This window comes from Pleurodeles waltl, chromosome 12 (assembly GCF_031143425.1).
Source record: "Pleurodeles waltl isolate 20211129_DDA chromosome 12, aPleWal1.hap1.20221129, whole genome shotgun sequence".
NCBI lineage: Eukaryota > Metazoa > Chordata > Amphibia > Caudata > Salamandridae > Pleurodeles > Pleurodeles waltl.
The window spans coordinates 509443710-509467399 of record NC_090451.1 but is presented as its reverse complement, the minus strand read 5'-3'; the positions used below and the strand labels follow the sequence as shown (position 1 = coordinate 509467399).

Here is a 23690-nt window from a genome sequence, read left to right as displayed (position 1 = left end):
GTGATCTGGGATCACTTATAGGGAAGTTCAACTGAGTCTAGCTCCCTCCTTTCTCTAGAAAGACATGATGAGCTCACAATAGAAAAATAAACATGGCATTTCACCAAATGGCAACTCTTTTCCACTAGTAGAATTATGCCAACCTAAGAGGACATCCATAGCATCCACGCAATCTTCTGGAAGGTTACATTTTCCATATTTGTCTAGTGATTTTCTGTAGCACAGACAAGAACAAGGACTTTCAGAGAGCTTTACATAGAATTAAGTTGTAAACAAGATACGTGAAAGTTAATCATATTCTCGTTACTATATTCTAACACACAAACAAATATCTAATTAGAAAAGAGGTACCGAAATCTACAGGATAATAATAATTTGACTGTGTCTGTCTAGGGGGGGAGACAAAGACTTGGCACATGAGAATCCCAGGCTTAAGTGAGGAGTGCTATCAGAGGGAAAAGAGGGTTATCTGCTGACTAATTGTTGAGGAACCAGTTAACTCCTAGTTTGGGAGTGCCAGTATAGATTCCTATCGTTACCCTGTTTGTGAAGTGTGTGTTTTCCATACATGAGGAGCCAGAGAACAAAAATATTTAAATTCAACAAGAATGGTATGCATGCATAGTCCACTTTATCCGCTCTGGCAAGGAGATCGAATAAAATAGCTAACTTGAAATAGGAACATGAAGAAGGTGAAGAAAGTCTGAATAAAAGACTTCTTTCTCACAAGTTGGAATGAGGACTGTAGTGCCTTCAATAAATAACCCTCCTGAGAGGGAGAGGCAGAAAAACTCTCTTAGGGCTTTTTCATGGTGGAAAAGGGGTCTATAACTATTTGAGGAGCCCCCAAAACTGGTAAACGTCTGTCACATTCTGAATCATGTTATTATTCATCATGTGCCTTCCGGTCCTCCTATACAGTCCAATTCATGGCCATCTGTGACAATCTGCCAAGGGCATGTGCCTCTTTGAGCTGCCCACAACTCCTGCAGCTCACTGTGACCATTACCCTCATCCTACTAATGCCATGCTGCCCTCTCTTCCTCCTGTACTCACAAATTCGTTCAAATCTGTGCAACCCCATTTCCTATGCACATTCCCACCTGCTTTCTTGTTCCTTATGCTTTTCTGACACAGCCCGCCTCTGGTACCCCTCTACACTGCCAGTGTTTCCTTGCCACGCGATACCTGCAGCAGTGCACACTTACTGGAAAAGGATTTGCCAGTCCCCATACAAGAGCTGAAACAGTTGATCCATTTACTGGACTGTGCGAGTGAAAAGCACTGCTACTGCCTACGTAGCACCTGTTCGGTGAATGTTCCCAATTGGACCAAAAAACGTTTATACAGAAACCGAACTACTGCTGAGTGAATAGTTCTTTAAAGTATCGCCTAGCCAAGACCGATCCACCAAATCGGACATAAGTATTAATCTCCAACAGGTTTTCCACAGATTTTCAAGCTTAACTTTAGGGTTGAGGAAATAAAGGAGTCTAGAAACAGAGCAAACAACTCAAATATTAACTCACCAACTAGTCTGAGTCCATCCTTCTGTCACTGGAGGATATTCTAGAGCAGGGATGGGAACGTAGGTCTAACAGGCCGAGATAAGTGCCAGATTTTCAAAATATGCACATAAGAAATCTCTATACATTAAATAAATGTTATCATACTTTTTTAAACTGTTAATGTACTTCCTGTGTCGTTTGTCGTGCTGTACACAATTACTGTGCAGGTGTTTAGTTTCAACTGAAGTGGAGCACAAAAACTTGGAGGATTATGTCCTGTCAACTCAGAAGAAAAGGCCACTGGGCTAACGCACAGAGAACAGAAACACCGAAAACCGTTTAGGGGCTTTTGGAAATCAGCCTGCTGTGAAGAGTCCTGATGGGCAGACAAAAATAGCCCAGCAGCATAAATTCTGGCCAAGAGGGAAAAACGATAAAACGTCCAGTTTCCCACGACCCAAAATAACAGTAATTGTATTTGAAAGTGCTTTGCATATTTTTACTGGTGCTTTTTTTCCCTTTTGGACTCGTTCACGGTTCGGGTTTGTGTGCAGCTGTGTGGTTTCTCATTTTCTCTCCCTTTTAGACGTTGGTGTTTGGCTGCCTGCTCCGTTTCCTGCCCCAGTAGGCATGGCTGGAATTCTAGCTTTGCCGCCCGAGACGTGCTGGTCCCCTGCATGAAAAGGAGGTTGTAACCAGTGCTACTCAATAGTGCCTGGACAGTAAGCGCGCAACCACTTTTGGTGAAAATGTAAAGCAAGATTACGGTTGGTCTTCTCCGACTCTGCAGGTTAACTTGCCCTCTTTCAGACACCAAGCACGCCAGCCTTATGACCCAAACCTCTTCCATTATTGAGCTCATATCAACATTGTTATGTAGCATGCGTCACAAAACCTGCCCACACACTTTTAGGCTGGGAAAAAGTTTTGTTGTATTATTCTTTTAGTAACGCACAGATAGGGAGAGTTAACTTCCTTGCGATCCAGGGATTCATAATCAGCACGGTTTAAACTTAAATAGCCGACACCCACCCGAACACTAAACCGGAGCCACTGGGATTAGATAACGGAACGTTTCATAACCTCTTCAACATCCCCGGCACACCATTTTAGAGGTGGGGCTGATGACCAGTACTGTTCTTGAGTTGCAGTACCCATCAACCACAGAGCGATTAAAAGCCAAATACCCAGCTGACCGGATACCAAACGTCTTTTCTAGGACAAAGTGGTCCATGTTGAGCTCATCTGAGGGACCCCTATACACCAAAGGCATGAAGTGTGCGGCACCGTCCACCATCATGTAGTGTTTTGCACTGGAGTGCGCTTGGATTAAAATACCGTGGCCCCTGGATGATACGGAGTAACAATCTCTTTGAGGAATTAGAGGCTGGTCGTATGTGTAGATTAAGAATGCATAGGAAAACTGAGGAAATGTATTTCTGTGGAACGAAAAGGGAGCATGAGACTTCAAGCCTGTGAACAAAAAAACTCCAAGGTAAACTGATCATTTTTTTTATGAAAAGCAGAGAAAGGGGTCTGCTACACGATATATTTTAGTCTGTCAAATTCAGCATGAAAATTAAATATAAAAAACAAGCAATGACAAACCTGCATGTTATAGTTTGTTTTAGCAAAGGTATGCCATATGCGATAAAAATGTAAAAGTAATAAAAAAAAAATAACCATGAAAGGTGCAGCATATGTTTAAAAATACAGAAAAGCAAGTAAAGAATTAACATGAAATGATAAAAAACAAATTGACCTAAGAGCCCTTGCACTGAAGTTGGTTATGTTTTAGGAGGATGCAGTCACTCACAGTGAAGAGAGATTAAAAAAATGTTCGAGGAGTCGTTTTTAATCAGCTTCCAATGAAGGTGGCTGTGAGGCAGAAAGCGGAGACAACCGCCAATATAAGGTGTCCGTTCCCAACAGTCATAACTGAACCCTTATGCAGCCTGCTGTGATCCCTGCCTCCCAATATTTGTTAGTGTTTCAGGTGACATGTGGATAAACAATGTAAAACAGAATTAGATAGCACCGATAGATTGGCTTTTAACCAAAAAAAAGAAGAAAAAAAAAACACACACACACATTATGCACTGCTGGGAAGACCCCAACTGGCTGCACTATGCAGCTCACACACGTGCACTAGCAGCCACTTTATGCTGTACGCATTTACTGGTGGAGCCAGGCATGGTCACGTAGGATGGTCAAAGAACTGGAAGCTGCAGGGTGTCAAGAGCCTGCAAGTCTGTGAGCAGGAATAGCATTGGTGCCATGGTGGGTGGCACTTTTGAGCTGTGTTGGCGTATGCATCGTCCTCAGAGTACTCGTCGAGCTCTGGTGGTCTATACACAGCAGCTCTTTAATGCACAGTTAGGCCGTGGGGCTTGGGCAGTGGACTTACTGTACAGGTCATCAGAGCTGATCAATGCAACACATTTTGTCTTTTTTCTGTCGCTGTAATCCACAGATGGAACGCAATCACTATCATACATAAAGTACAAATTACCATTCAACCAATCTACAATATAAGCTTTGTTATGGAGAAGCATGAGCGCACCATCTTAGGACTTCGCTGACAATGGCCGGAATGTAATACAGGATAAGTAAGAAAGAATAACTGACCCACTCCGGCAGGTCACTGACAGTTCTTTGCCGGGCCCTGAAGGGAGATCCATATAAACAAGCTCAATTAATGAACTTCCATTCTACGATAAAGACTCTCCGAAGCTACTATAATTCCTTATCACTTACAATAGTGCAGCACGCACAATGGACGCTGGCCTATGAAATGCTCACACTTCAGCAATTTTTAAGGGATGTATATGCATGGTGCTACAATTATCCACTCTAAGGGGAATCAGCGCTAAGAAATGAAAGGAGTGGAAGGAGTTTACCCTGCGGAGATTTTAAACTGCGATGTGAAAATCACAGCAGATATCAACATCGAGTGTTAGTCAACCAAGGCTTCTAATCTATTTTTCAACACAACCAACATTTATTACACTAGTTTCTAGCATGCAACCAGTATCATGCTTTTGAATCTTAGCATGCGAAAGAGTTTTTTGGGGGGAAATCGTCATTCCTCGGGCACGTGTTGTCCCTTTCTGTGATACCATGAAGGTCAGGGGATCCCCAAAGATCACATCATGTCATGGGCAGTGTTGTCATCAGTTCAAAGTTCTTGTGATGTTATTTCCTGTGACATCAGCTGGGTGGTGAAAAGGACACTGTATGTCACTTCGGCTACCCCCTGGCATTTTGGCGAATAAGACGTCCATGAGACGGCCTGCTGGTAGTACAAAGGTGTTGAGGAAGTCGGGTGCTCTACCTGGAAGGACCAAAGGCCAAAACTCAAGGCGAAGGAGACACTGGCAGCAACAAGAGTGACAGGCCAACGGGCCATTAAGAAGGGATACAAAATGTACTACACGAAAGAAAGACAGTGTCGAAAGAGCACAGAAAACGGAACACTTTTTTCCTACACATCCTAAAGGAAGACTTGTATGTTAGTCCTTAACAAAGAAAGTGAAATTAATTTCATTTAAATCAGTGCAACATTATTTACAAAGGGATCATCTGGGAAAATATTAGAAAGAAAAGACAAAGTTAAACACGCATGTAACCAGGTCCCATTCGTAAACTGGTCAGTTCGATTCACAACTGGGGCACTTGGTCTGACCTGGTGGATGCTGTTTAGACCAAGCAAGCAGTCACACAGTAAAGAAGTGTTCATCTTCATCAGGTTAGTACTGTGTACCTCCAAACAGTACAGTCCGCAGTCAGCCGTACGCAGAGTTGTGCGGAAGATCCAAGCAAGGAAGGGGTTTAAGCAGGAGAGCCGGAAGAAAGTTACCTGGTTATCAGCGAGCACAATATCCCTGGTTCCCCGGCTAGACATGTACAACCCCTGCTTTGTGGGTGGGAAATGAACGGCCTGGCTCTGGCCTGGCATTAGGTGACTGCTGCTTCTCCCCACCTTCCTTTATTCAGCTTTGTAGCAGAAAAATAAACATGCAGCACCGAGCAAACTGAAGGAGCGCTGCTGCAACACAGTACGAGCATGAATATAATAAAGTAAACACGGCTTATTTCTCCTCATACTGAAGGTGAAGTTTTTAGGTCTTGCCTGACAGCACAACTTTCTAAAACCTGTTACCAATTTCTTTTAAATAGATGGCTTCATTGCGGATGTGTTTTTTTAGTAAAGCATTTATCAATTGTGTGTTTATGGAGAGTGAAAGGGAGAGTCAAAAGAATGACTGATTAGGTAATAGTGAACAATGTGACCAACGCTCCAATACCACTGATAGAGTTTGCGCCAAGGGCCATGGCTGCCATGAAGCACGAAGGGGAGAGATAAAGTATATCAGCAATCGTGCAATGACCCATCTAACAGGGTCAGTCCGCCCAACAGTAACAAAACCACCCCAAGGCAGGACAAACGTAAAGCAATTACCAATGACATCAAGGGATTTTTGAAAGGCAAGCCCAAAAACGAGTGAAAGCGGTGGCCGTGGTTAAAAGGCCACAACAATTACAACAGGTCAAAGCACTTGCACGCTTGACCTAAAAAAACTAAAACAGTTAGAGCCATTCAGAGAATCAAAGAGGCACTTCCAAAATTCAAAGCAAATGGTGCTTTTGAAGGGATGGCAGAAAGAGTGAGTCGAGGATCACCACCATGCACCATCCTCAAGGCCTTTGGTATTTAACAAGGTACTCACTCGGCACCAACGACAAGTTCATAGACCTTCCAGTTCTTGGCTAACAGCAGGTAAGACCCTAAGATTCTAGCTCTGTTTCAGGTACTGTAAAACTGCACTTGAGTTCCCTACAAGTGTCGGAAGCCCATGACTATCTACTGCTGTGGCCAAACGCCTTGGATTTAGTATAAAATACTCGTCTACAGAGTGTAAAGTTTTAGGACTTCAAAGCAGGTAATTCAGCATGGTTGCAATAAACGGGAAAAGATGTATAGCTCACCAGTTTATAGTCCGAGAACGTTTGGGTTTAAGATGACTGGCATCTGAAGAATGACCGCACAGGGCCACTTGATTAGGCTGTGAAAGGGGAACACCTGGAGAGTTAATTTTGGCAAAACACACTACAGCTGGAGTACAAACATCTATTATGTCTGATGTTCTTTCACTCTTTTTTAAAATTGGATCTGCCTTTAACACATGATTACATAAAGGGGAGGCAGCTTGGTACTCCGCCAGGATGCATAGAGCTGTAAACTATTTAAGCACTGAGCAAGTTCTCTGAAAAGTAACAATTCAAAGTAAATAACCTCCAGATCTTGCAACATGAAAGTGGGGCATCCTGTGCCTCGGTTTTTAAATACCACCTTACCAAGCTATAGGGAGGTGGTGGTTAGTCGCAGGTCATTAGTATGTAGGGGCAAAAGCCCTACTATGCCCGCACCACTGAGGAGTTTGACTTTAAATATTCTTTCAGTACTTCGTAAGTGGGGGCGTTGACTGTCACCCAACTCTATGTTGTGTTGGGTGTGGGTTGCAGGGTGACTGTAACACACCATGGTGGATCGTTACTGGAGGGAGAGGGCCAGTCCTGCTTCTCTCGCCCTTAGGGCAGCCTGGAAACTGCACTTCAAAGACTCCATACTTGTTTCAAACTGGTCCGCTTCCTGGCCTGTATATGGATACAGACATCTTACCCTAGCCCTGCCCAGCAACAACACATGGGGAGCCGCATTCTGCATGTTATGTGCAGAGTAAGCTCTGTTCTTCCTGGCACATAGCCCGTTAGGAGGACTGGCTCTGGCCTCTTAATCCAGTTCTGATCAGCATAGAAAATGAAGCAAAATGCCTGATTAGATGCTCCCTTTTCTGGTGGGCTGAAGAATCAGGTGAGAGAAGGCAATGCACTAGGAACAGACATCTGTTGCCATTTTCATCAAAGTTGAGACTCAACCTACAGCCAGATGACGCCAGGCCTGCTGCCCCTCAATTGGAGGCAGAGAAGCTGGACTGCCCTGAGACAAGGGCAGACAAGACGGAGCTAAGGCTCAGCTGAATGAGACCTCTGAAGGACTCACTCTTGGACAGTCTGCCTGGAAACCACAAGGATCCAAAGGGACAATCAGGCCATCAATTTCAAGAGAAGTAAGAGGAGTGTAAAGAAACCTTCAGGACAGCATCTGTCTAGTGAGCCAGTCTCCCTGCACCACTTTCTTACAGCTTCCTGTGTACACATAAACCACTGGCCAACAGTACAAGCTTGAGCCTCTGATTCAATGTGGCCAGTAGATACTGATCCCCACTGCACCAAAGTTATATGAAGTTGAGTGAAACCCCTAAGACTTAGAGGAACCAGCATCTTTCATTTCTGAGCCCAAAAACACCACACAGATTTCCTCATTGTATCTTCACGTTCCATAAAGTGCGCTTTGTGGCCCTGAACTCTGGACCTTCTGACACTTTCTTATAACCCTGATTTCCCAAATTATTGTGGTCCCCATTTCTTGTGGCTACCACCTTGCACTGTTGCCTCTCCTAGATCACACCAGAAAGCGGGTTATAAGTTGTCTGAACTAGAGGTCCCAACAGCTTTCAAACATTAGGGGGCAAATGTGGTGCTACTTAGCATCAATTAAACCGTGAACACTGGCATTCGTACTACACCCCTTTGTAACAACCCCAACACCCCTTGCCACTCAGTGAAAGCCATTTGTGGATGGCACCCTATTTCCAGGTCTATGTGTTGGTTTTTATTGTTTGAGAACACCATAGTTATGTCTATAACCCTGAGGTTTTGTTCAGCATTTTAATGTCCCTACATTCTTCTACTATAATGAACGATCCACTATACAAAATCTCTAAAATGGCTCACTGGTCTTTGTAGCGTGCGATTACTGTGCCATGCCGTATCTGCAATCTAAACCCTTACCTTCATCATTGACTATGCCTGAACTGTTCAACTGTGCTATCCCTGAAAAATCAACTTTACAGTGAGCCTTGGACACTACTGTCTTACATATGGGTAGCCAGAATTCCCTTTGTAAACAACAATACACACCCATCAAAGATATCTCCCTACAACCAATGGAGTCAGTGGATCTGAAAAAAAAAGTATTTTTACAACAGCTAAATACCAAAGCTGAGCCAACATACACACTATATGTTGAATCTAAACAAAGATTCATAGATACACATGTGTGAGAAAAATTCTACCATGTTGGCTAATAGACCTACAGCATTGCTTTACCTTGGAAACCCCAGTCCAATCTGGCCAGAGCTCACCTTGAATCGAACAGGGCCCAAGAATTATGTCAGTAATCTTGTTCCATTTTGTGTAAGATGGTTCTATTTCAAATAGTATTACAGGTGGAAAAAGACAGTCTTCCGCCAACGCACATGGCGAAAGATAGATCAAAGTCCCAACTACCAAACCATAAGATATATATATATATTTTTTTTAAACTTGGGTTTTGACATTTCCAGTAAAAGGGTACCCTAGCAGGACTCATTCAGAAATTACGTTACTCATAGATCTAAACGGCAATCAAAAGTATGTAAAGAAGAAATAAATCAATGACAAATACTAACTCAAAAATTAATAATGAGACTGCACAACAATACCAGAATAACTAAAGAATGACACCAGTTGCCTTTACTTTAACGCCCATTTCAATCAGTTATTTCCCAGTTGTCACAATGCCACTCAATAATATTGAAAATATACTCTGCTTCACTGCTGTTTAGTTTTTAGGTCTCACCTACTAGAGAGTGCATGTGCCGTCTGTTGTGAGATGTACATTCAGCTTACAGGAGCCTAAGAGCCCGTCCGCTGCTTACTTTTGGTTGGCTCCATTGTCACTCATTTGCTACCCAAGCCGAAGTTGCACCCTTTCCCCCACCAACATCCTAGAGATTCTAAAGGTACCCTAAGTTTGTGGTTTCCCTGAAGAAGACCAAGAAAGTAGCCAAAATATAGCTGAAATTTTGTTTAAAAAAAGGGGTGCAGAAGAAAGCAGATATTTTTCCCCCTGAAAAAGCATCAAGGGGTTTGTGGTGCTAAAATCACCATCTTCCCTGCTTTCAGGAACAGCAGACCTAAATCAGAAAACCACACTTTTCAACACAATTTTGGCTTGGAGTGTGAAACCAATGTTGGATCCTGGACAGCTAAATATTTCTGAAAAGTAGACAAAATTCTGAATTCAGCAAGGTGTCATTTGAGCAGATCCTTCAAAGTTTTCCTACATAAAGTAACAGCTAAAATAAAAAACAATATTGAAATTGAGGTAAACAGAAAAAAAAAGAGCCATTTCTGTCCAAGTTATCTTCTATAACTTTTTCCAGCTATGGCAGATTTCTAAAAGCAATATACCGTTATGTCTGCTGGACTCTTCGGGTTGTGTGGATACATAGGGCTTGTAAGTTCATCAAGAACCCTAGGTACCCAGAGCCAATAAATGAGCTGCACCTTGCAATGGGTTTTCATTGTATACCAGGTATACAGCAACTCATTTAGTGAAATATAAAGAGTGAAAAATATATATCAAGGAAGCCTTTGTATTTCCAAAATAGGCACAAGATAGTGTTGAGAAGCAATGGTTATTTGCCATCTCTGAATTCCGGGGTCCCCATACTAGCATGTGAATTACAGGGCATTTCTCGAATAGACGTTTTTTTTCTTCTTTTTTTTTCTTTTTTTTTTAAACACGGTCTTACATTTGGAAGGAAAAATTTAGAGAAAAGCAAGGGGCAATAACACTTGCTCTTCTATTCTGTGTTCCCCCAAGTGTCCCCAAAAAAATGGTACCTCACTTGCGTGGGCAGGCCTAGTGCCGTGACAGGAAATGCTCCAAAACACAACATGGACACATCACATTTTTCCAAAGAAAACTGACCTGTTTTTCAAAAGTACCGAGCTGTGGATTTTGGCCTCTAGCTCAGCCGGCACATAGGGAAACCTAGCAAACCTATTCATTTTTAAAAACTAGACACATAGGAAAATTCAGAATGGGGTGACCTGTGGGGCTCTCATCAGGTTCTGTTACCCAGAATCCTTTGCAAACTTCAACATGTGGTAAAAAAAAGTTCTGGAATCTGAAAGGAGCCACAAATTTTCTTCCACCCAGCATTTCCCCAAGTTTCCTAATAAAAATGGTACCTCACTTGTGTTGGTAGGCCTTGTGCCCGTGACAGGAAACGCCCCAAAAAGCAACAGGGACACATCAAATTTTTACGTTGAAAACAGACGTGTTTATTGTAAAGTGCCTAGCTATGGATTTTGGTCTGTAGCTCAGCCAGCACCTAGGAAAACCTACCAAACCTGTGCATTTTTAAAACTAGACACACAGGGGAACCCTGGATGTGTAATCACCAGGTTCTGTGACCCAGAACCTTTGCAAACCTCACAATTTGGCGCAAAAAAAAAAAAAAAAAGAATAAAAAACCGTTTTACTCACGTTTCGGTGCTGCAAAGTTCTGGAATCTGACGGGAGCCACAAGCTTCCTTCTACCCAGCGTTCCCCCACATCTCCCGATAAAAAGGGTACCTCACTTGTCTGGGTAGGCCTAGTACCCGGGACAGTAAGTGCCCCAAAACACTACATGGAAACATCAAAATTATCAATTACAAAACTACCTGTTTTTGCATTTTTGGTCCTGGACTCAGCAGCCATCTAGGGAAACCTACCAAACCCAGACATTTCTGAAAACTAGACACCTGAGGGAGTCCAGGGAGGCTCGACTTGCGTGGATCCCCCAGTATCTTCTTACCCAGAATCCTCAGCAAATCTCAAATTTAACTAAATTAAAAAAAAATTTAAAATGCACATTTCCCCCACATTTCTGTGTGGAATCACCGCACCAGCACAAATTTCCTTCCACCCAATGTTCCTCTCAGTCTCCCAATAAAAATGATATCTCACTTGTGTAGGTGGGACAAGTGCCTGTGACAGGGAAGAGCCAAAAACATGTCAAAATTGAAGGGGAAGCAAAGCGGGTCTAAAAAGGGCAGTTTGAAAAAAAAAAATGTATTTAGGCTAATAAGTGGGGCAGAATTTTTATCGGTATAGATGCGACAATGCTGGGTGGTAGGAATTTTGTGGATTCTTGCAGATTCCAGAAGGTGCCTAAGTGGTATCTGCCCCCATTAGGGGCAGGTGGGCCTTATAGAAATAGGCCTCGCTGCCTCCACGGGGGAAGAAATGGCGTAAAATAAAATTGCTCCTACCACTAAGTTCCTATCTGTGTTTCCCTCCCTGCACCTTCCATGTTACTTCCCCACACCTGTACCCGAATTACTTCCTCGCCCCAGCTGTTTCGTACCACCCCTTAGTGTTGCTTCCCCCCCACTTGCTCAGCTTTTCCCCCCTTTTTGTTTACTGATCCCTGCAAAAAAAAGTAAACAAAAAAAATGTGTTTCAGTTTGCATGTGCGTGAGCCTTCAAAATGATGCAGCTGACTGTGCTGTAGGCTTATTTCCTAATTCTTTTGCCATGCTGCAGAGCACTGGAGATACTGTACAGCATGTTTATAAGTTATAACCACTGGAAATGCAAATGGGGCCCAGAGGAGAGACCTACTGGCTTAGTCAATGATGGTATCTTTACTTGGCCATTATGAATTTTTTTAATGGCTTCTGTACTTTCAAATAAAACCTTTACTTCTGCCTGGTTCAAAGTCTAAAATCGACTATGGGCTCTTTTTACACTGGTGAACTACGTGAATAAAGTCATTTACATTGCCTTCTCAAAGACACTTATTCAGTTAATCAAAATGTTAAAAAATGGGAACAAGATAAAACAAATTAATGATTACTTCCTGACAAAAGGAAAATAATGTGGCTAAATATATTGTTCAAATCACCCATATTCCAATATAAGTAAAGTTTGGTGGATTGCATCTTCAACTGGATAAAGAAAGGTGGTATATCAGGCACAGAACAGCAAGTTTGAGAGACATAACTAGCTTATAGCTGCCGAAGACATATTGTGGACAACATCAATACTTACAGTGAGCTTTTAGTCTGTCTGTTGGTTACTACAGATTACATTGTCACTTATTTGATTGTTTATTATTCCATGGCTTCCCTGCCTCTTCTTTTCTTCTCACCTAGTGCATACCTTCTTTACTGTGCTTCTTCCCCGCTTAACTCCCTGCCCCCTATCTCAGCTTGTCCATTACTTCCTCACCACTTGTGTTCCAGCCTTTGCTTTATACACATACACACAAAACAATCATTTGCAGTGCAATGGGTCTCCTATTTGCTGGAGTTAGAGCTACTGGCTATGTAAATTCATAACTGGACTTTTTTGCCACAGACTGGTCTGCCACATACTTCCGGTGGCCTCCGTATAATATATATTAAGTGGCCAATTATCTGTTCAAAATAAAAAAAAACAAATTTTTCTTGCACTAAGCTCCATAAAAGTATGAAAGATATGCTTTTGTCTGTTTTACCAGTATTTTAACAGCGAAAGTATTTTATTTTTTGAGTTTAGAAACTATCACCATCATATTTAAAATCTATCAATAACCTCTTTAAAAGAAAGATTGTAGTTGACCCACAGACCAAGAAAGTAAATCGCTGGTGAAGATTAAACTTTCAGTCCATAGTAGAAATAATTTGCAAAGCACCTTGTTTCCCCAAGCATGCTACATACTTCATGCTTTAAAGATTTTAAAGATCTGTCTAGAGCATGAATTAAATGGCAGCCCAATCTGGTAACTTGGGATGTCCCTGTACAGAAGTGCTGGCTAGGCCAAATTCAAGGTGGAACATATGCAATGGAATATAGGAACAGCACTTTAAGGAACATAGCTTGGTAATTATGTAAAAAAATTACCATGTGGTAAATTAAGCATATAATAAATGATATTTTAGTGGATTTTATTTTTTTTAATAAATGTTTAAAATTGTATTTAATGCAATTGCACTGCCCATAGCCTTATTCCCTATTTGACTAAAATAATGTTTGTTAACCAAATCACTCCAATCAGCGTAATCTACAAGGAACAGCAGGCATTACCTTGGATACAAAAGAATCCCTCCAACCCAGCAAGTCAGTTCTTCAGAACAGTGTCAGTAACCCAACTGCAGGACACTCCATATAAAAAAACGTTGTAGGTGACTTAGCCCGATCATTCACAATGCAAGTGTGAAAACTATCTTATGACAAGTCACTATTAATTTATCAGAAAGCAACAGAGGATACTTGACTGAAATCACCTGTGCCCAATTATTTATCAGAAAATGAATTGCTTAGGGAATGTAACGCCCCAAACACCCCCTGAAAATATGCCCCCGATAACCACAGGTGATTTTTAACCCTTAATTAGAATGTTAAAAGCAAAATTCCAACTACCAGAATACTACTTGCGAATTGGTAAAAATCCTGTTTCAGCAGTGGCCCCGCTTAATTGCTAATAAATTTCAACTGGCATACACTGAGTAAAACACAAACATACCATCAAGTTAGCAGCAACAGAGCTGAGTGGTTGCTAACCCCACTTGTTTATCGCAAGTTCTGTAATAAAATACGACATTAGGATGTATATATGGGCCCATGAAATGTAAATGGCTAAAATAAGCAAGCTGCAGTGCTTTCTGCAAACAATGTGCCATACAGTCAGTGGAAATATTCGTTAGTGGACAGTAGCCTCTAATGAAACATAATCTAATCAACATAACACAATCAAGCCTCGGGCCTGGTGTTCTAACCCTGCACAAAATAAAGTTAAGTCCACTTAAACAATGTGCCCCTTTCACAGGATCTCTTGCAAGAGGTGAACACGACTTGCGAGAGAGCCTGTCAAACAAGAAAAAAAACAAATTCCAGCAAGAAATGACATTTGTGTGGTACGCGCAAGAGAGACAGAGACAAACCAGCTCGCAGTTCCCGGGAAGACCACATAAACGGATAGCGTAGAAGCGCGAGACTGGAGTTTGACCGCCTTCCACCTGAGCAGAATTAAAACAAGCAATGACATTGGTGGGGATAGGCAGACAAACCGGAAACTGAGGGACGGGCGGGAGGTGCTGGGGGATAGCAATGTGAGCCGATTCAAAGCTCCATGGCCGCTGTGAGTGTGAAGGAGAGAGACAAAAAAAGAAAAAGAAAAAAAGTAGTTCACTCACCGTAAAACATATCTACAATTGTGCAATAATCCAAGGAGGCACAAACGTAAAGCATTTACCATTCACACATCAAGGGTTTTTTGAAAGACAAGCCTACGTATGAGTGAAAGTGATGAGCATGAGACAGTTGTGGTTAAAAGTCCACAGAATACTTACAACAGGTCGAAAAGTGCTTATGCACTCAAACTAAAAAAAGGACCACCCATATCCCTATGTTATTCCTTCAAAAAGATCACTGACGTTCACTTCTCCCCTCACCCTCTTCTCCATTTCACCCCCACACCTCCGAGTCGTGTTTTTTTTTTTTTTACTTTCAAGTTTGAGGGAATCACTGCTGCAGTTTGCTGCCAGGCCACTCCTTTCCTCAAAGATACATTTGCACACATTTTATTAATATTTTTTTCAAATTACTGCCCTTAAAATGGCAGCCATATCATGCTGTATGCATATGCTTTTATGTATGTGTGCATATGCAGAGCTGCCGCAGAGTAATGACGCATCACTCTTTGAAGAAAAAACAATTAATCTGCAGTGGCAAAGCTAGAAGAGAAGACCTAATGATTTTGCTAATACTGTTTTTTTTTTTTTTTTATGTATACCAGTTTATATATATTCTTCGTTTCATCCCGGCGAGTATTACCAAATGAATTCCTAGGAAGTGTTGTGCATCGAGTCATTCAGAAGCTCAAAATGCAACTTACAACTAGGGCTTTCCTTCTCTCCTTGTGTTTTGTACTCCTCAGGTGGATAACTTCTTGACCATCTTTCGATTAAATGACTTGACTTGTATACCATATGTGTGCACTTGCCTGTGTCTACAGAATGAAGAGAGCACAGTAACACATATGTATTTAACGAATTGAAGATGGCAGATGCGACTGGTAAATTTAAACAAAAAAAAACCCACATAGTTTTCCTCTCACAGTGGCACTTTTTCACAGCAGAACAATCTGGCAGCAAATTGCAGTTGTCAGGACCCCCCCAAAAATTATAGATTTTTTCAAAGGGCTGTAAGGGGAGTGAAACAGCAGATGGGGGAGCGACTGGCAGGAAGCAACAGGGAGCAGGCAAGGGAGCAAAAGACGACCTTTAGGCTGAGGGCAGAAATAAAAATATTATAAAAGCAGAGCTGGGCGGAGTGGGTGAGGAAGCAGTAGAGTATGTTTTAGGTATGGCCCACAAGCGGTGTCTCTAACAGATAGCCGACAGCTACAAAAAAAATGTTAAAAAGCCAATTGGGCCACATTTTCTAACAAGCATTTGCAATGGAATAGGTCTTGCATTTGCAAGAGTTAGACCTATTGAGGTTGTAAATGCATAATTGGACTATTTCGCCACATAAGTTGGTCAACCCTGCATCATAATTTGGTCATTTCGTGCCATATAATTCCAGTGGCCCTGCATATAACTAAAGCAACATTACAGAAATGCTTCCTGAACAGTGTAGTGTAGAAAACAATTAATTCTACGCTGTGTACTTTTTTAGTAAGTCAAAACCATTTCACCTGCACCTTTTTGCTGGGCATCAGGAATTAACTTGCCGACCGCAGAGCCCAACAAAAGGCTATAAATTCACAACAGTCCTTGTAGCAGCTATAGCGGAGAGAAAAACTAAAAATTTTAAATGGCGAGAACAGACCTAGTTGAGCAATACTAGTGACAAAGAATGCCTAAATAGGTGTGGCGCATAAGAACTACTAGTTAGAAGTAGGAGGTAAACCAAATAATTCAGAAGACTATTTTTCGTAAACAGAGAGAACCAGTTATAAACGTATTTCTGCCTACATAAAACAACGGATATGTTCAACCCTATGTATGTTTTTGTAATAAAACACAAATGGCAAGGAGAAGTATTTAAAGAAGTAAAACATTAAAGAATTTACTCCTTCAAAAAGGAGGGGAAAAAATGGTGTGCCCAAATTGACATACCTCCACCACACCTTTACACTAATTATCACTTTAAACTTGTGCGCAGAAATAAGGAACATACACAAAAAATACTTTTGTGGAAACATTGAGCAGGGAAGTTGCCATATTCGTAGGGATTTGGACAGATCTCGCCCGAATGTAGGTGACTAGTTCAAAAACAGAAGTTGAGGGTGAGCTAGGCGCACCTCCTGGTGGGAGCACACTCCTAAGACTACAAAAGTTCCCACTTTTTCAAGGTCTAGCTTTTCCCACAGGAAAGAGAAGGGCTGTGCACCTGTGGAACACGAGAATGCATCATGACCCTGCAACTCCTCCCTAAAGAACTGCTGTGCACAGACTACAACTTCAAAGATCACAAAGGCAGGACTTATCCGTCCCGGCCTCTCTCTGCGGAATTAGTCGATGTGTATGCCTGCAACCAGGGCCCGTACAGTCAATGTGCACGGTGTACCCGTATGGATAGCGTGAAGCATTAACTTTAGGTTGTAAACAAAAACAGAGTAGACCAAAGTTCTGTACCTTAGACAGCTGCAATGTTAAGATCAGGCGTAAAGGTGGTGGGTCGATACGGTTCCCTGGAAGGAAAAATAAGTAAAATAGGCGGTGCTCATAAAGCTGTTGCTGCCTTCTCCTACATGCACAACGATCCAATAACCCCGACAGAGGTTGCGCTGTATGAAACTTCAAAGCACCATGGAGCGCAAAGGGGAAGAGACAGAAGAAAAAAGTAGCGTACCAACATTGAAGTATGTGGCCTATTGTGCAATGATCCATGTAACAGGGTCAGTCTTCAAGGCGGTAACAGCCTCAAGGCAGGATAAACATACAGCATATACCAATGAAATAGGGGGATTTTTTTAAAGGCAGGCCCAGGAACGAATGAAAGTGATGGGCATGGTTAAAGCCCATAAAATAGATTACAACAGGTTGAAAAGCAACGCTTGCGCACTGCTACACTCAACCTAATAAAAACAGCACAACTCTGAATTATATCTATCAAACTTTTGTTAAAATTCTGAGGTCATCTGAACAAATCAATAAAACTTTGAATAATTTTGTCAGCCTCTACTGTGAATTACCAGACCTATTAAAACAATACTTCACCAAGGAGGGGGCGAAGGGGTCTATCCCCTAGCAGACACTCTGGTGTGTTCACCAATAAATGCAGAACAGCATTATGTTATAAGTCAACCTTGTTTAGTTGCAGAAAATCATGGGAAGCAGCTCAGTGGGATCATCTTACAGAATTTATCCAAACCAATAACATGAAGGCATTCCGGAAAATAGTAGCCAACAGGAGCTGGTCCAATTATATTCGTCCTGATCCGACTGTGGGTGCACATTTCTCTGACATATGGGAGGCGGGGTACTAATTAATGTATTGAGCCTTGATGAGTCCATAGGCGAACAGACAGATGTTCAAATCAATAAAAATGAAGAGAAGCTCTTCTGGAATTTGGGCTGGCTGAGACAGAACTGGCCCTATGCCAAATCAAGAGGGAGAAAGCACCGGGACCAGGTGGCATTCCAGCGGACTTTTATTTGTCTCAACCTGCAATCTGGGTCCCATATTATAACACTCTTAGCATGCCAAATATGAGAGGTGAAGAAATTGCCCTTCTTGGCGAGGAGCAACCATTTTCCCAGTCTACAAGAAGGGGATTGAGGATGTCCCTGACAATTATAGGCCGATTCGCCTCATCAACGACAATCGAAATAAATGTTGTAGACCGGTTCAATCAAGACATTTTATCATGGATTTCAGACCATCATTTCCTTTCAGACTGTCAAGCAGGTTTAAAGGCAAGGTCAGTACATTGCATCAGATGTTCTGCTTCAAGTCAATATGTTGGAAACATGTTGACCTGAGGCGGGACCATTCATATGGTGACCTTTATGGATACGAGAGCCACTTTTGACCTGGTCTGTAGGGAAAAACTTTGGAAGGTGCTAGGCAATTATGGCATCCCGTGTGACTTACTAAGGATTTTGATAACTTTACTTGTGCATAAGTTTCTGAATGCAGAGTGACACACAGATGAATATCTTACCACTAGAATTCCTATCAAGCTTGGTGTAAGGCAGGGGTGTGTATGTTCTCTCACACTGTTTATTTCACACATCAATGGGGTGGTGTAGTGGGTGGAAAATTGTAATTACGATACCCTGAAATCTGCAGGCATTATTACTCCGGTACTCGTGTTTGCCCATGACACGCTGTTGATCTATGGAACTCCTATGGGCCACCACGTTCTCCTGGACCAGTTTGTCTCGTTTTGGACATCTGTGGGCCTTGAGATAAATGCTGTAAAATTGACATGTATGTCAATCAAGGCCCATCGTTCCTTCAGGGGCAAGATGTTGCTAGAGGGTGTTTCCATGGAGCAAGTCAAAAGCTTCGCCTATGTGGGCATCAGGCTTGCTGAGAACTTGTTTTGGCTCTGCAGACAGAAAAAAAGCAGAGCCATATTACAGCACAGGGCAGCAGCTGTTGTAAGAAAGTTTAAGGCCACTTCTAGTGGAACAGCTTCACCAGTTCTAGAAGTTTATAGGGCAAACGTCCTTGCTGGGGCTACTTATGGAGCAGAGATATGGGGTAGTGCTGATACCTCCTCTCTGGTCCTAGCTGAAAAACAAATAAATAATCAGGTCAATGTTTAATTTGCCCTTAAGCAATCCCCCGATACCCATATGCTTTAATCTTGCATCGAAAAAGGGCAATCCTGTGGTACTTTTAAAAACCCTAAAATACTGGATAACAGTGGAACTTGCTCCTTATTGTGATGCTTTAATTGAACTCATTGAGTTAGACAAAAGTGTACTTACCCTATGGCTTAGTATGATTAAACAACTCTGTGCACTTATCAAAATGGAGGAAGTATGGCACACCCCAATGGGAAAATACATAGCCACAAAAGCGAACAAAATCTTTTGGGAATGTGTGCTATCCAGGCTATGGAATGATCAAAAAGAGGGGAGGAGGGCCTTACCGCAAAATTCATTATTCATACATGCATTCCTCTCTAGCTTTGAGCCTTACTTGAACAGGAACAGGCAAGGTCACATAAAAACAGATATTAGATTTAGAACTGGTGATCTACCCCATAAATCATTAATAGCTAGATGGGCTAAGGATACTATTCCATCTGTTTGCTGCCATTTTTTTTTTACCCAATGACTCACGAGTCCAAAGACCATTTTCTGTCCAGGTTATCTAACTCCAAGAAGGAGGTGAATTGCCCCATTTGAAGACTATTAGGTATTTCACACCTCTGGGAGGCATCCAGGCTCCTGGGATGAGATACAATAAAACATTATGTATTTGCCAATTTAAGGTTTTTCCACTGGGCTTAAAGAATTAGATCTGGGAATCTCGACAAGAAGACCGATTCTAAATAGAGATCTATCTTTTTAATACATGCACCTACTTCCCATATGGCTGTACGCAAGATATTAATTGTATGTCATTTATATAATATGAATTTCTACGTTGGTTTTTAATTTTGATTACCCTCCGTTTTCATATTGTATATGGACATATGTTTTTATTGTATATTTTAACATATTCAGTTGTGTTCTATTTTCTGTTTTTTAAACCAAAATAAAGTGATTATTGATTGATTCTTCCTGGAGCTCTTCTCCCGTCAGCAGGATGCAAGCAGAAATTCTTCTGTAGATCCATAGAGCAATTCATAAAAATATCAATGATCATGTCAAGATGCTTAATTAAGTTTTTATAAAAATCCCCAGGACTCTGGCTTGTTTGGATCCGTGGCACTTGAATATGCTTAAACACCATACCATCAACAATGTAGCACACAATTTCTTGCACAACTGGGCCATTAAACTTGAACAGAGAAGTAGAGGACTGAGACTTAGTCAACCATGCATTGGGTCTAAAATGTCTGAAGTTTACCTGCGATCACATGGTAGTGCATGGATCGTCAAGAAAATCACCCTTCAGAATGGCTTCCCTTCCGGCAATCTTACCCATGTTACTGTAAAGGAGATTTCTCTAATTCAGTTAGATTCATATCAGAGATGCTGCACATTCGAGGACCAGTAAGTTCCAGTAGTATTCACCAGAATATTGAATCCCTCAGAATGATTCTCCATGAGGAGGACATACTTCTTCACCACCACCTCAACAACTAGTTTATCCATGCTACCTGATATTCTCAGACAATTCCAAACATGGAGATGGAGTTCAGACTCCTGTATCTAGAGTTCAAAGTAGAACACTGACACTGCCGAAGGTATGGTTTCCAATCACCAAACTCTTTGCAGGTCTCTGCCCCTCCCTGGCTTCCTACTCCGAGAAACATGACACCTCAATTTATATTGAGTCTTGGACAAGGCTTCACCTAAAGCCTACGGACAGGCCTGTCTTGTCCCAGTGGAAGTATGGCACCACTGACTTTGAATCCAAGTTCTGGTCACTCAATCCACTGCCATGGTGAAAGGGGTAGTCATTCCAGTACCCATCATGAGCAGCCAATCAACTCTGCCTTTCAGTAAATGAAATTGTATTTGTACACCTCAGCAACATACCTGGGGCAAATAACAAGAGTCAGGCCCCCTCTGTAGGGTGTTAACAAACGTCACAGACTTCCCACTTTCCTAACACTGGAACAAGAGATCTGTGCAACAAAGAGTTGAGAAACATCGATAAGTTGCACAATAGTTGAGCACCATTTACCTCCAACTGCTTGCCATTTCAGCAGTGTAAACAACAGTGGCACGAAGAGGAATAAAGTGGTCATTCCATGATTACTTCCCAGTAATCTTGATTGCACAGGGCCCTACTATTCCTTGCAAGAACCCTGCTTGGTTCCCGCACTCCACATAACTGAGGTTGCAATGATCACCTTCAACTTATTTTTCATAAGAACGTTCAGGCATTTCTGTACGACAGTGACCTGATATTCTTTGGTACGAGTTGGGTAACGTTCATAGGTGGTGACTGTAACCAAGTAAGATTCAGTGTAAACTAAGCACAGAGACCACTTTTGGACAAGATCATCAACATAGGGCATCTCACAAAAACATGCGAGTCCCAAAGTTCCCGAGTCACAGAACTCAAGCAGTACATCACTGTTGCGACCCAACTAAGAAAAGAGTGTGCCCTTGAGTGACTGCGATGGATCTAAGATGGTCAGCTTGCTAACCAGACGGGCAGTATAACCCTCGAGTATAGGTGTACCTTAATGCAAACTACATTGAATAACGCATGTTCCTATGATGTTCTTTGGGTGTTCCAATACATGCTTGTTCTTACTACGTACAACAGTTATTGGAGAAACATTCACTCGAAATATACATAGAGATACACATATAGCAGCTTAGGCCTCGATGGCCCGCCAGAGGGGCAAATATCCGGATTGCCAGGCCTGAATCACGACATAAGGAAGCATGTCTGAATAGAGCACGAACGAAGGAACTGTGAAGAACATTTGTGGGTACAGAAATGAAGCAGTAGGAATACATGTCTGGCTAGAACTCCCAGGAGGGGCAGCACGGTAAAGGAAGCAGAAGGTATCAGAAGAGGGGCATGTTTGGCACCAGGTACCCAGGTCGTCCCAGAACTCCATATCCGATTAAAACAACCAGATATCAGGATAAGGGCATCATGTATGAGGATAGCACCCAGAAGGTCAAAGAAGATAAACAGAGAGCAGGGCAAAAGGTCACATCATCTCAACAAGGAGGAGGCAGTCCTGGGCAGTGGCTCGGGGAGCGGAAGGAAGTAGACGGGTTAGAACAGACCGGGAGACATGAATGTGAAACAGCGAAGCAGATCCGAATACAGCCTGCAGGAAGGGTCGCTAGAGAACGAGCCTCGCTAAATCTACTGTATGTAACAGGAAAACAGGTACGAGAACTCATGTACTGGTATCCAACGGAGGGGGCGTGTCTGAATGAATAGCATGGGTGTAAAGTGGCAGGTATTGATAGATGTGGAAACGGGGCATAGACCGGACGGCCTGGTTACATAGTGCGGGGAGAGGAAAACGTACAGTTAAAGACCATCAAAGGCACGCGTACGGTTACAGCGCCGGGACTGTAGGTTTGAATAGAGAACTCGGAGTGGCGGCGGCCCATCCCCGCCTAGATCCGCCCGCCTGTCCCTCCTAATCACTCACCGCGATGGCAGCTGCCACGGACTCGGGTTTTTCAATCATACTGCAGGCTTGGCTTCTGTGCGCGGCACCGCGGAGTCCGGCCGCGGTGCTGGTTGGGATTCGGGAGTTGCCTTCGGATCCTGAGAGGATGGGCGGAGGCGCGCGCAGGCTCAAGGGGAAGAGGGGGGCACACTGTGACAAGTGGTCCGCGAGACAGACGTACGTACACGCACGGCAAAGGAAGTGGGCGTGGTTCGTTTCAATGGTAACCAGCGATTGGCCTACCACGGAAGTCTTCGAAGGCCCCTTTGTGACGGTAAATGGGACTGTTTCATTGATTCCAGTTCGCGCCTGCGCCCGGGACCATGGAGTATCTTGGGAGTTGTAGTTGATTTACCGAGCTCAGTGAGGCTGTTCTTACTAGGCAAGAAGAGTAGAAATGGCACGGGGGTTAAACTGAGGCAACATTTAGTGGCACCTTTAATCTGGACCAGTTTACGACATACTGAAGGTATTCCACATTAGAGTGGATATAAAACCTAAATGTTTCCATTGCAATGCAATGTTTTGACGTTTTTTTGTTTGATAGAGGTGTACGAACCAACACATTTACAGGGGTAGGTGAGTCCCACCTGCGCCTGGCGTTTCTGGTTTGGCTGTATGAGTGCGTGCCGAGTCGTGACACGTATTTATGTAGCGCATACTACCCCTGACCAGCATTTGAATGATTTGATATGCAAATCATGCAACAAATACCAGTTAAAATATGAAGTCTGATCTTCAAAATTGAGAACAATTAATGAATTTATCAGGAAGAAGATTTTCACCTTCTTAGGTACAATGTATATCCAGTGCTTGAAATGGAAATACAGAAGTGCGGACATTTCTTGCCCCAGAGTACTGTGAACGCGTCTGGCCTTATTTGGTCTTTTATCATTTATTTATAAGGGGACCCTTTAGAGGTTCGATGGACCTCTTGACTACACTTAGTGTGATTCCACCATGTACACAA

The 23690-nt window shown here is 42.5% G+C and overlaps 1 protein-coding gene across 1 annotated transcript in view; it reads right to left on the bottom strand.

Annotated features, from left to right (window-relative positions):
* LOC138268006 (septin-7-like) overlaps positions 1 to 23008 on the bottom strand; it is a 159480-nt gene extending 136472 nt beyond the window's left edge. The window contains exon 1 of the mRNA XM_069217313.1: positions 22700 to 23008. Coding sequence (XP_069073414.1) covers positions 22700 to 22738 — 39 coding nt within the window. The 5' untranslated portion in view covers positions 22739 to 23008. The remainder of the gene's footprint in view (positions 1 to 22699) is intronic.
* Between the last annotated feature and the right edge of the window lie 682 nt (positions 23009 to 23690).